General features: G+C 33.5%; 2 protein-coding genes across 2 annotated transcripts; both read left to right on the forward strand.

Moving 5' to 3' along the window:
* Nucleotides 1-511: 511 nt before the first annotated feature.
* Nucleotides 512-4,432, forward strand: Bm9529 (Uncharacterized protein; the record flags this gene model as incomplete). Its single annotated transcript, XM_043075164.1, has 8 exons — nucleotides 512-779; nucleotides 1,438-1,463; nucleotides 2,084-2,160; nucleotides 2,266-2,286; nucleotides 2,483-2,565; nucleotides 2,830-2,954; nucleotides 3,243-3,350; nucleotides 4,274-4,432. 8 exons carry the CDS (start codon nucleotides 512-514, stop codon nucleotides 4,430-4,432), a joined length of 867 nt encoding a protein of 288 aa, XP_042931098.1.
* Nucleotides 4,433-8,111: 3,679 nt separating this feature from the next.
* Nucleotides 8,112-11,615, forward strand: Bma-cah-3 (Uncharacterized protein; the record flags this gene model as incomplete). Its single annotated transcript, XM_001897917.2, has 7 exons — nucleotides 8,112-8,121; nucleotides 8,300-8,332; nucleotides 8,757-8,906; nucleotides 9,477-9,590; nucleotides 9,868-10,038; nucleotides 10,802-10,959; nucleotides 11,505-11,615. 7 exons carry the CDS (start codon nucleotides 8,112-8,114, stop codon nucleotides 11,613-11,615), a joined length of 747 nt encoding a protein of 248 aa, XP_001897952.1.
* Nucleotides 11,616-12,050: the final 435 nt, after the last annotated feature.

The following is a 12,050-nucleotide window of genomic DNA, read 5'->3' on the forward strand; positions in this document are numbered from 1 at the left end:
TTGACGGTTGCTATTTATTGTCGATCATCTCTCATGATAGAATTTAAGTTATTATAAAGGAGCTTTTTGACAGTGATGATTTTCCAAAATTTTCAGTTAAAACTCTTCTTATAAACTCATAGCTTTCTCATTCAATATCGTAGCCTTTAACGATTGCAAGATATTTCCTTTAAAACAACAAAACAGGTAATTCAGTTTTCGGATATCTGGTGAATGCATTACGACAAAGCTATTCTAGAATTCTCTTCACGTGTTAGCAGTGGTAATCAAAATGTACTGTTGTCTGACAAGCATTATTGATGGGTTGCTCCTTTACATAGCCCTTAGCTTGAGTACTGACAACTTGCGGTCATTCATATACATGGTTAGGAGTACAGTAGCTTCTCCTTCGCACAGTTACCTACTTTTTTGCGGTAAAAAATGTATCGCGTGGGACAGACGTGTTGCATCACGACCCAGCTATCTTATGACACTGAATCTCAGATTGAAGCGGACATGTGTTAGATTAGGCATGGGGTCGAAGAGTCGGTCTTTAGGTGCGGGCAGAGTCGAGAAATCGGGGCGGCCGTTGGAGGATAGTTCCGGTAGCCGGCAGGACAGAACCCGTCACAGGAAGAGCAACAACACTCCGAAAAAGGCTGTTACCGGTTATTCCTCTAAAGTTGTGTCCTCTAAGAGGGTAGTCTACCGCTCGTCGCCGTTACGAAAATCAAAACCATCACCGGTCAACGAACTTGATATATTGGCATTAAGTCAAAAAGAACAGCAGTCTAAGTCAGGTTAGATATTAATTCACAGATCATGCTTTCTAATATCTTTCTGTGCAATTTCTGGTTTGTGCATGTATGTTTGAATTAAAGAGAATCAGGACTAACGCATAAAAGGTTAAAAACTGCATCTTTATCATTATATTTCAACATATAAGGTTTGATGATATTTTTATATATTAGAATGCCAAAACTGTCCAGTACAGCTTCCGTGGTACGTGATTTCATATAGGCACAGGAGGTTAGAAATTGTTGATTAATAAGTTAGAGTTTCTTTGCCTTTCCTTGTTGCTTTATTTTGATTGCTGCTACGGTTCTTTTGAGAAGCAGTTTAAGATAAATACTAATGCTTTTCTCGACGAAAGCGTTTTCACTTTCAGTAGTAAACATCTCTAAATTAGTAGTTTATGAAGTGGCGATAGAACATTGAGCAGCTGATTTAAGTGGCTGTATTGGTTTTGGGATTTTAAGATACTGTTATCAGTAAAAGATTAAATTTAGGAAGATCTAAGAAATACTAATTATTTCCAAATTAAAGCTTCACTTTATATCTTCTAAGTTGATCACTACAGATATTCTAGTATTTTATTAGTCTGAGTTACATAACCTTGCAAAAAAAAGGTGACATGTTAATCGTTAAACTAAACGTTCTTAATGTAATTGTTTCCAGGAAACCGTGGAAAAGATGGCACTCATGTAAGTGGTTCTTCTGTTTATCTTGATTAGCGACATCTTTTTTGTTTTTTTTAACAGTTGCGTTAAGAGAAAGCGCGCTGTTTTTAGAATATCATAATAAAGGTTACAAAAGGCGGTATCAGAAGTAGAGATAATAAGCGAAGTTTAGAAATTCATTTAGATCTAAAGTATAGATTTTTGTAGTTTTCTTACTGCCATTTCATTGCCTCCTAATATTAACGATTAATAATACCAAAACAATAAAACTTGAGGTTGTAGGCTTATTAAGATTAAAAAACTTTCTATAATGTCTAATCTGGTTCATGAAATGAACTGAATTTGCAGCCTATTTTCTGAGTCTTCTTTCACATTGTTTCATTCAACTGCATCTAAGGCAAGTTTCCTTCTCTAAAAACCACGCTCTTTGAAATAACGTGAAGTTCTTGTTGAGATAATGAAACACATTGCTACAATTTTACAAATGACTTGCCATCAACTGTTGTGGGGCTCAAGAGCAGTCCATGGTTGCTGAGTAATAAAAAGGCTGTTAACAAAAGAAAAAAAAAATGTAGGATTCATGTGAATAGTTCTATCTGTACAGAAATTTAGTTCTTAGCTCAAATAGTTTAACAAATTTCTAGAATCGTTCTGAAAGAATGCAGTATCGTCAGTTTGCTGGCATAATGGATAGGCGTGGATTTTTGGGCTCAAGAAACAGGTAAGCTCCATTTGCGTAGATATATGGACTTATTATAAGAATAATGAAGAAATTTTACTGCGCTTATTGATTTCTTTTTGTTTTCCACCACTTTTTCTATTTCAGTGGATTTGGAATGAGGCAAGGGTAAGTGTGGACGATTGGTGACATTTCGGTATATATAATGTCACATATTTGAGAGGGAGAGCCCCAAATCAGAATCGTTGCTTGTTTTTGTTTTTTGCTAACGTTGCTGAAAGAGAGCCGTTTTGACCAAGTTTGTGGCTTCATATATATATGTATGTTCGCCGAAGGTTGGTTAGAAAATAAATATTATTTACAGAATGGAATATCGTCGCACTCCGATGTATCCGCTGCGACGCGGCATTGGAGGAGGCGACTTGGCCGATCAGCGTACATACTACGGTTATTTTTCTTTATTTCTTTGAAATTTAAAGGTTGATCAACTTCTTGTAGAAACTTCAAATAATCATTAAGAATTACTTCTCTTTATTAACAGTTCTAAAATTCCTATACTATCAGAAGTCTTAGTGATTAAGATAAGAAATATATTTCGTGTTCTTTCAAGATTTTGGATATTAGATATGTTTCCTTATCCTTTTTAAGCAATATATTTGTTATTTAGTTAGAAAGTCTTCCACAAGATTATTTGACAAGATATTTTTGCAGGGCGTAATAGTCGTCAGTCATATCAGCGAGGGAATGAGCAGAACAAATCAACAAACGATGAAGAGAAGCCGGTGATGAATCTGTTCGATCCGTGTAAAGTTCCTACAGGACGCTCTTATTTTACGGTAATCCTTCCCACACAAAGGCTACCAGTATTTCTAAACGAGCTACATATTATGCAGTGGTAAATATTGGTGAACTTCAGAGAGTATATATATATATATATACTCTATCTTTCGTGTGACATCGGATGATGTGATGCAGTGTTACTAAGATGTCTGTCTCACTTTATCAAACTGGGAAGTACAAATAAGATAGCCCACCAAATAACGCTTCTTCAAATTTAGCTCTGTTCTAATATTTCTTCATTATTCTCCTGGAGATTGTCTGTTGCATTCATTCTGATTTTAAAGCATGATGATCGAGCTACAAAATCAGTGCGCATATCTCGGTCAAGATACTCGGCTTTTACTGATAGTGGTTGGCAATCGCTACCAGTTGGTTGGCGCAATGTTCGAAAGGTATTTTTTATAAATTTATCCCGGTTTACAACAAGATTTTTCTCTTTTAATTCATCAAATACAATTTCATGCTATTTCAAATGCAAAATATGTTGTTCTTAATTATATAATTATTTTTTTTTTTCCATTTTATGGTGACTGAGATATTTTCTCTACTGTATGTTTACCGACCGCACGATTGGATCGGTGACACATCTCAAATTGTGATATCCGTTATATTAAGAAATTTTTTTCTGATGTCTTTGAATTTTGACTTAACTCTACTTCATGTTATGTTGCATGTGTGGGAGTTTTGAGCTTTTGAATATGAGGACTTTCACATAGACTACTGAACAAATTTAAGATAGGGTCCTCTTCTGCTAAATGCAATATATCATGCTTCCCAATAATAAAGTTATCGTGACTGATTTCTCTTCCGCAAACTTTTCATTTTATCATTTCATTTATAATTTCAGCCGTCTGAAAGGCAGTAAGCATTGTTCTATTGCTTCTAGTAGAGGATAATTTGCTTTTATCACTATAGTTATCAGCTAAATTTGCATATTGTGATTTCAGTTACTGTATGTTATATATAATTAGTTGGCATAAGAACCGGAAATCTGTTTTATCTGTAGTCATTCTGTCACCATTTTTGGTTCAAAATGGTGCTCGTAAGACCTGTACATTTTTCGAACATTTCTCGAGTGTATTAGTAATCGCGTCTTTGTATATCGAGAATATTAGTAATAGCATCTTTTGAGATACTTGAAATAAATATTTTCTGGTACATCGCTATTTCCCTTGTTTAATGAAAATCTTATTGTGTGTTATCATAGAAGAAAATTCCAGAGTTGATAAAAACGGAGAAATGATTTATAGATAGCTGTAGTCATGACTAGATCATCATAATCATCATACATATTTGATAATGATCATGAATTAAGGCGCGTAGGGGCGATGATGTTCTTCACGATGACATTCATGGTTCCTATCATAAAAAGCACCCTGAAAGAAATCCAGCTGATGAAGTATGGAAACATGATATGTTTGAATGTGAAGAAAGTGAAGGAGCTGAGGTTGCACATGTTCGGGATCAATTATAGATTACTCTGATTTTGGTTTATTTATCTCTGCTATGCTCGTATGTTTTTATTCATTTGTTGAAGTTTGTGCTTCTAATGATATTTATACAACGATTATTGCATTTAATGCATTTAATACAATATCAAGAAATCTTATTTTTATATCTGGTTGACTTTGTTACTCAACACAAACGTATGCAGAAAGAACTGTAAAGTAGCAGTTGAATAAGAATGAATTTATTACTTTTAAATTTCAAATCAAGAAACATTTTTTGCTACTGCTTTGATAAAGTTTTTATGAAAGATACAGTGTTTCTTCAATTTGAAAATAGCTTCTTTAAATTGAGATATCACTGTCCGCGTGATTTGTATGTGCAGTAGTTGGCATTGGATTTCTTGAACGACTAACATTCCGAAGTTTCATAATATAATGACGATATTATATTGTTGTGAAATACTTCCCCTCCCCACCCAAAAAAAAAAAAAAAGAAGCCAGAACAAAAACTGTACGAAAATGTCGAAGTTATGTTCAAAAAGATGAAGACGCTATTGGCTCATTTAGAAAATTGAAGTTCAACTGGGTTTAGTGTAGAATAAAGGAGAAAAATGAGAAAATAAAGAAAAAAGAAACATAAGAATGAAAGAAATCCTAAGAATTTTCGAAAAGTGTAAACTCTTACAATGAAAGCATTAAAATGACGAAGTTAATCTGACTAAAAGCCATTTCTGTACGGTTCATGGTGACTAAGTGACTTCGATGAACATCTGGTAACTAAACTAATTCTGGCTGCATTTCTTCTGATTCTGTCCATTGAAATCATACAATCAACAAAATTGATTGTGGATACGTTCTTCACATTCAATTATTTTTATTTAGGCTCTTTGAGTATTTTGCAGTTTATTTAAGCTTTTTCTAAGCATTTCGGTTTAAACGAAGAGGAAGAAATACTGGGACTGAAAGCTGAAGTTATCAAGTGTCATGTGCTGAATGGACAGGATTTTTGTGCAGATTCGCAGTACTTTTTTCGAGATAAGTCATTAAATGGCAGTACGCTTGTCAATATCATTCATATACTTAAATAGTAGTGTCTACATATGTCGGACACCTACAATTTCAAGTGTTAGTTAGGTTAGTCTTCATATTCGAATATGTCATTTATACGAACTATTTGTACAATATTCGAAACAAATTTTCGGGTAATTCTTTTCCACTTAGCTTTCATGGTTAACACTTCATTACTCTACCCAAAAATTTCGTGTTATTGAATTTAAGAAACACATTCATTTCATTGTTATCTCGTATTCATTTGGCAAGTTTAACAAATCAATGATAATCTTACCTCAAAGCCCATATAATTCTCATAAGTTAGTGCCTTATTGCAGCAACAGAGTGTAAATAATAAGGAACAAATTCTTTTAAAAAAAAAGCAAGCTAAAGAAAATTAAATTTTCAGGGAAAAAAGTCAAAAATGAGAAAACATCTTTTCAAACTTTTTCACTACAGTCTTCACAACAAAAGTGACAGTTTTTCTCTTTTTCGAACTCGCCCGCCACTTTTGTTGATCTTATTTGAGGGATTTCATTTAAATATTGCGAGTAGCAATCCATTAACAGCAAAAAGCCCTAATAAATTATAATCAATTGTAGTCTTTCATGAACATCAAAATTTCAAACATTATTACTTCTTTACTTTTCATTCTTCTCTCTTGACGTATTTAGTTCTTAATGAGAAGGGAGTACTATTTCATGAAATGATAACTCTTATAGAAGAGATGTCTCATCCGACCCGATAATTTGCTTAGATGTTCAAATTCGACAATAAAGTAATTTAACAAGAACTTATTGATATTTTCAATAAATGATTTAAGGGAGCTATTTCCCTAATTTCTAGAACAATTGAATGAGGTAAGTTGTGCGCAAAAGCAACACTCCCGATTGATTGATGCGACCGCCGATCGGCAGTGAGTGTCATGTGGTCTCATATTGTCAGACTGAAATGCATAAATTGTGTAACGAGTGCACGCTGCGTGACATCGATCAGCTGCACTTCATTCGTCAGCATGCTGTTCGAATAACAGTGGTGGCGAGAAGAAGCAGTCCGCTAAAAGTGACACACACGTGCTTCACTTCGATCTCAAGCATGCATTTTTTATATCTGTGCTTTGTGACTGACGACGCATCTGTGTTGTATACTTTTTGCTTCCCGCAACATCACGTTTCAACGCCTAAACGCTGCACTTCGAGTGACTTATCGCTTGCCACATTCCACTTTTCTGTTTATTCATGCAATGGTAAGTTGGGCTTATTGATTGGCTTGTAATTCGGAATGACGTGGTGTGTGACATCGGACGCGTAACGTATTGCATGTGGTACAGAAATTAAAATAAAAACCATACAGAATGGAATTCACCTTCCACTTACATTTCCGGAGACATTGTCTATCCTATATGAATGAAATAAGATGATGATGACGATAAGTTGGCTAATTCCTATAGCCTGCCCATTCATTATCTTAGTATCCTAGGAAGAGTGCCGGTCTTTTAAGCATTCACTTGAACCCGTTGATTAGACTACTACTGCGATGAAATGCAGAATTCATGGGAATTCGAGAGCTATTTATATGTGTTTTCGAATGTCTTCGTTTAATAGATGTATAGAAAGAAAGCATTAAGAAGCAACCAACAAATAATTTTCTGATGAACGATTAACGAACGATCACATTAACAAACTGTTATTCTATAACAGTGGTTTAACTTTTCCAAAAATCGATTATAACTGTCCGCATTTGATTACTTAACAGTAATCAGAGTGACAGTTTCATTGTGCCTTTATAAAGAAACCTAAGGAAACTGATTAACTGCCCCCTTCCCACACAAAGGTCAAGTTGGACAAATGTGCTTTTGATGTTGTCCCTCCTGTCTATCCTCCGATCAACTTTTATACGTAATGATAGTAAGCATCATTATCAGTATAATCATCACGAGACATTATTCCCATAATTGTCACCAACCTGTTATTGCACTCTCAGCGTGATTTATTTCCAGGAAGGATGGCCCATTTTCCCCTTCAATTCGAAATGGGCGGTATGTTGTGATCACAACCGAAATATTATTGCTGTCAGCTGACAATGAATGCACTTCCTTCTCTCGTCTCTTTAGTTGTTGTCCGAATAGAATGAGGAGCTGAATCGAATTTGGAGTGGGCATATCAATCTGTCCCACCTCGTCTTATTTAAGCTTAAGTCTAAGTCTAGCCTTTCACATTCCAAACTGATATTTCTTCCTTTCTTTTCGCATCATCATATTCAAATGATTCCTTTCATTCAAAAACTTTTCAGCAAGAAGTTCACATCATTTATTCATATTCAGATATTCAAATAGTCGCTTTCATTCAAAACATATTTGTATTTCCCACCAACTTTGTTCGTTATTCTTTGTTTGCAAGGTTAATTAGGTACTTTCCGATTCTGTCATTCCCTTTCTCTAATTCCGAATTATTGTGATCTGTAAACTCCGTACTATACTGTTTCACTTCCTGTTTTTGCCAATATTTGCATTAGAAATTGCAGACAAACACTGGCAGTAAAACGACATATGTTTGTTTACTATCGCTCTTATTATCAAATTTTAGTAAATTTGCAGCATATATAGAAAGGAGACGCTAATTTGTGTCACAATTTGTCATAATAGTTCTTCTCTTCATGTGTCCAAGTAAGCCTTTATGTAAATTCATGCCTGTAAATTTTTTGTATCCATATAGAATTTCAAATAAATCCTGACTGGGACGATTATAGTTATTGATTGGGTGATTATAATTATTGATCTTTCGGTAGAAATTCGGGTTTTGGAATTTCTTGATTGTTATTTAAACAACATTAGTTTATTTCAGTGAATTGGGATTATGATGAAGAGAGTGAATGTGGTGAGTTTTTTACAAGTTTGTGATGAATTCTTTAATGATTTTTTTCTGATTCCATAAGGCTTTGACGAAAATAAGATTTTTAATTAATAAAGAAAATTTTTCAACGGATTAGAAGATTCGCCAACATATTATCAGATTCCGGAACTGTCATGTATATTATAAGATTCCTAATATTCTACAAATTCAAAAACAACCACTTGAGAATTATAACACAGATTTGAAAAGAGAGGTAAACTTCAAAATTATAATATGCTGAAAAGCAGCGAATTCTAGAAATGAACTCTTCAATAAATCCCGAATTTTGCTTTTTTGCTTTTTTTACAATTTTATTCTTTTTATATTCCGATTGATCAGTCATGTAATTAGAAGATACACTGTTTCTCTTTATTTTGTTCTAATTATCCTACCTTTCTAATTATTCTAGGACCAAAATATTGGCCAAATGCTGATGGTCGTAATCAGTCACCGATAAATCTGGATTTATGTCTGATGAAATATAATACAATGGAACCGCTTAAGTTTCTGAATTATGATGTGAAATTTAAAGGTGAAATTGTCAATAATGGACATTCTGGTAAATTTTTTCCAAATTTTCTTTTTTTGAATGAATAAAAACCGATCGTCTTTTTGCGATTGGTGTTATTGTTCCTGGGGGATATTTGATTACAGTAGATATCTCATAAAGAATTAGGGCGTTCAAGACAGAACTGACGCCGTTCCTTGCCTATGGTATTGCTGAGATATTTTATATCTTACGTATGAAACTTGGACTGCCATACGGAGTACTAGAAATCATGACTAAATTGGTAAGTAGTAATGTCTTGAATGGAGAGTGTATTATGATTCTATTTGATACACAGATCTGTTATCTATGGGACCATTGAACTGTCTGGATACTTCATCTTCAGTGATTAAACTGCTTCCTTGTTCATCTCTGTTTCATAATTAAATGTATAAATTAGACACACATAGAACTGTTGACTAAGTTGGTCTTTTAAGCGAAGTAGACCAGGAATAGCATATTTATAAAATCAAATTACCTCAGAAGATTTTTTTGAAGTATTTACAAGTTTAAAAATCTTTTTACATGTTAGTTTTATCAAAAAAAGAAATTTTGTTTTGTTTCTAAGTAACGATTTTTTAGTGCAAGTAAAACCTCACTGTATAAGTAATGTGCCAGAAATTCGAGGTGGCGGTTTTGACCAAACTTATCGTTTGGTACAGTATCATTTCCACTGGGGATTACATGATAATGAAGGTAGGCACAATAATTTTATCCAGATCGTTTCATTATTCGTTAATGAATTGAACCAATTACTTGACTTGGGTTGGGAAAGTTGTATTAGGTAAACTTCTGCTGTGATGAGATTCAGTTAAGCTATGAGTTGCACTCTTCTACACTTTTTTTAGTAGTGTTGTAGTTTTCAAAAGGGCAACTCGGAAATCGTATGTGAAGATCGATCGAATCCAGCTCATCTCTTTTTTTCCGTCACATTGTTAACAGCATTAAAAATGCGTCTGAATGTTTTCTTTAGGTTCCGAACACACTTTAGCTGGCCTACATTATCCGGCAGAGCTACATCTTGTGCATGAAGGTCTTGCAAACCCCAACAAACTAGCCGTTGTTGGTGTCTTCCTTGTTCTTGGTGATGATGACAACGCTTTATCTCAAGAATGCAGCGTCCTCAATAAAATAATCGATCCAGGTTAGCTTTTAATTATTATTGATTATTGCTTGATAGCTACTATTCTTAGTTAAAGAAGGAATTTATCCATTCAAAGTTTAATGAATTTTGGGAAAGTGTCGAAAGAATGTACGGACTTTGCATAGTTTTAAATTTCTTATTGTTGCATTCGACAAATATTTCTTTTTATTTTAGGGTTTTTGCAGTTCCTTACTGTCATATTTCAACTTGCTAACATCTAATACTGATTTCTTGACTTATTAGGATTTTTTGAAACACTTTCACTCCTTATTTCTCTTTTGCGGTGTTTCCTATAATTTCTGGATCTCTAGATAGATTGCAAATACTTTTGAATCCTCCAGTATCGCGGGAAATACATCACTTTACGAATCTGAAGCAAGGTTAAGATCTAAAAACGGTTCGATTTAAGAATCCAAAGCTTCAAATTTCATTTGAACTGTTCCACGTATTCATATTCATAATCATGCTTAGAGTTTGAGTCAGCTTATTTAATGAATTCAACCTTTTTTGGATGGTACTGCTCGTATTAGTACTTTCCTTATGACTATTTCCTTAGATCTATGAACCACTGCTTATCAAAACTGGATATTTTGTTAAGCATTTTAAAATGTATTATTCTTTATTAAAAGTTGAAACATAAATAACTCTTCAAGATAAATCTATTTGAAACTTACGAAAAAAATTATTTATTAAAAACTGCTGAAAATTCTAATTCCTCTGCAATTATTACATTTGTTGAGAAAATTTCGATTTTTATTTGCAGCACAAAGTGAACAAATACAAGGAATCCTTTTGGATGATAAGTTGCCAAAAAATAGAAAATCATTTTGGCGATATATGGGATCTTTGACCACGCCGCCATGCTCTGAAGTTGTTACATGGACAATTTTCACTGAACCCATTGTTGTCACCAAATCTCAGGTGCTTTTTTTCTTTTCATTGTTTTTTTTCGTAATTTTCTTCCTATTTATGGACTTTTATTTTTATTGTTTTCATACCAAAAATTCATCATTATGAAATTTGAGTAGCAAGTATCCGCACAGTAGGGCGGCATTTTATTCTTTTTTTCGTGACTGATTTTTAGTTCGTGTCATTGAATAATTGCTCTAAAAATAGTATGCACCATTTTAATTTTGTCTTAATTTGTTGACTTAGATCATGTCCCAGTCACATTCTACAGTTATTACTTTTCCGTTCTCCTCTCTAAAATGATTGAGAGTTTTTATCTTCTTGTAAGTATATTAATTTGAAAATTTAATTTATCAGAAAAGTCAGGGATTTATTTCTGAAATAAAGTGTCAGAAGTGATAGTTGCTTTAGACAAATTTCTCATAAATTATTGTATAAGTATTGATGTACTTACTAATTATGATTGCGCTTTAATCATTCTTTAAATAATTCTTGGAAGGCTTCCAAGAAACTATTTAAACATTTTCCGGAAACACTGTAATGCTTCTGCTTTTCAGCTTGCACTCTTCCGAAGTTTGCACGACAAAACAGGACAAATAATGAAAAAGAATTTCCGTCCAATACAAAAACTCTACCAGCGCGAAATACAGTTTATAGTAACTGCCTGATTTCTTCGATGTAGTACAAATTTAGTTGGTTTAGGCTGTTTACGAAAAATGTTGGATACGATTGAAGGATAATCATATTTTTTGCTGGAAGATGCAATATCTTCTACTGTTTCTGTCATATTCATTGTTTTTATTTATTAGTTTTACAGGAACTTTTTAGTATAGTATAGCTGCAATCTTGCTAATTCATAAATTTTTCACTTTGAGATATGAAAATCACTATGAATACAATACAAAGGAAATTTGGGATAAAACCATGAGTTTCTGTTGACTAGAGAACAATTCGTCATTCCAATCTCAGTATTATTTATCTGTCGTATGAAACCAGCGAAATTGTTTTCTTCGGAAATAGGCAATGTAAATTCAAGCGGTCATCGCTTATTGCAGAAACATTGTAAAAATTTTTGAAAGATATGAAAGATTTGCATAATATTC

The sequence above is a fragment of the Brugia malayi genome (genome assembly GCF_000002995.4).
Source record: "Brugia malayi strain FR3 genome assembly, contig: Bm_v4_ChrX_scaffold_001, whole genome shotgun sequence".
In the NCBI taxonomy this organism is placed as follows: domain Eukaryota; kingdom Metazoa; phylum Nematoda; class Chromadorea; order Rhabditida; family Onchocercidae; genus Brugia; species Brugia malayi.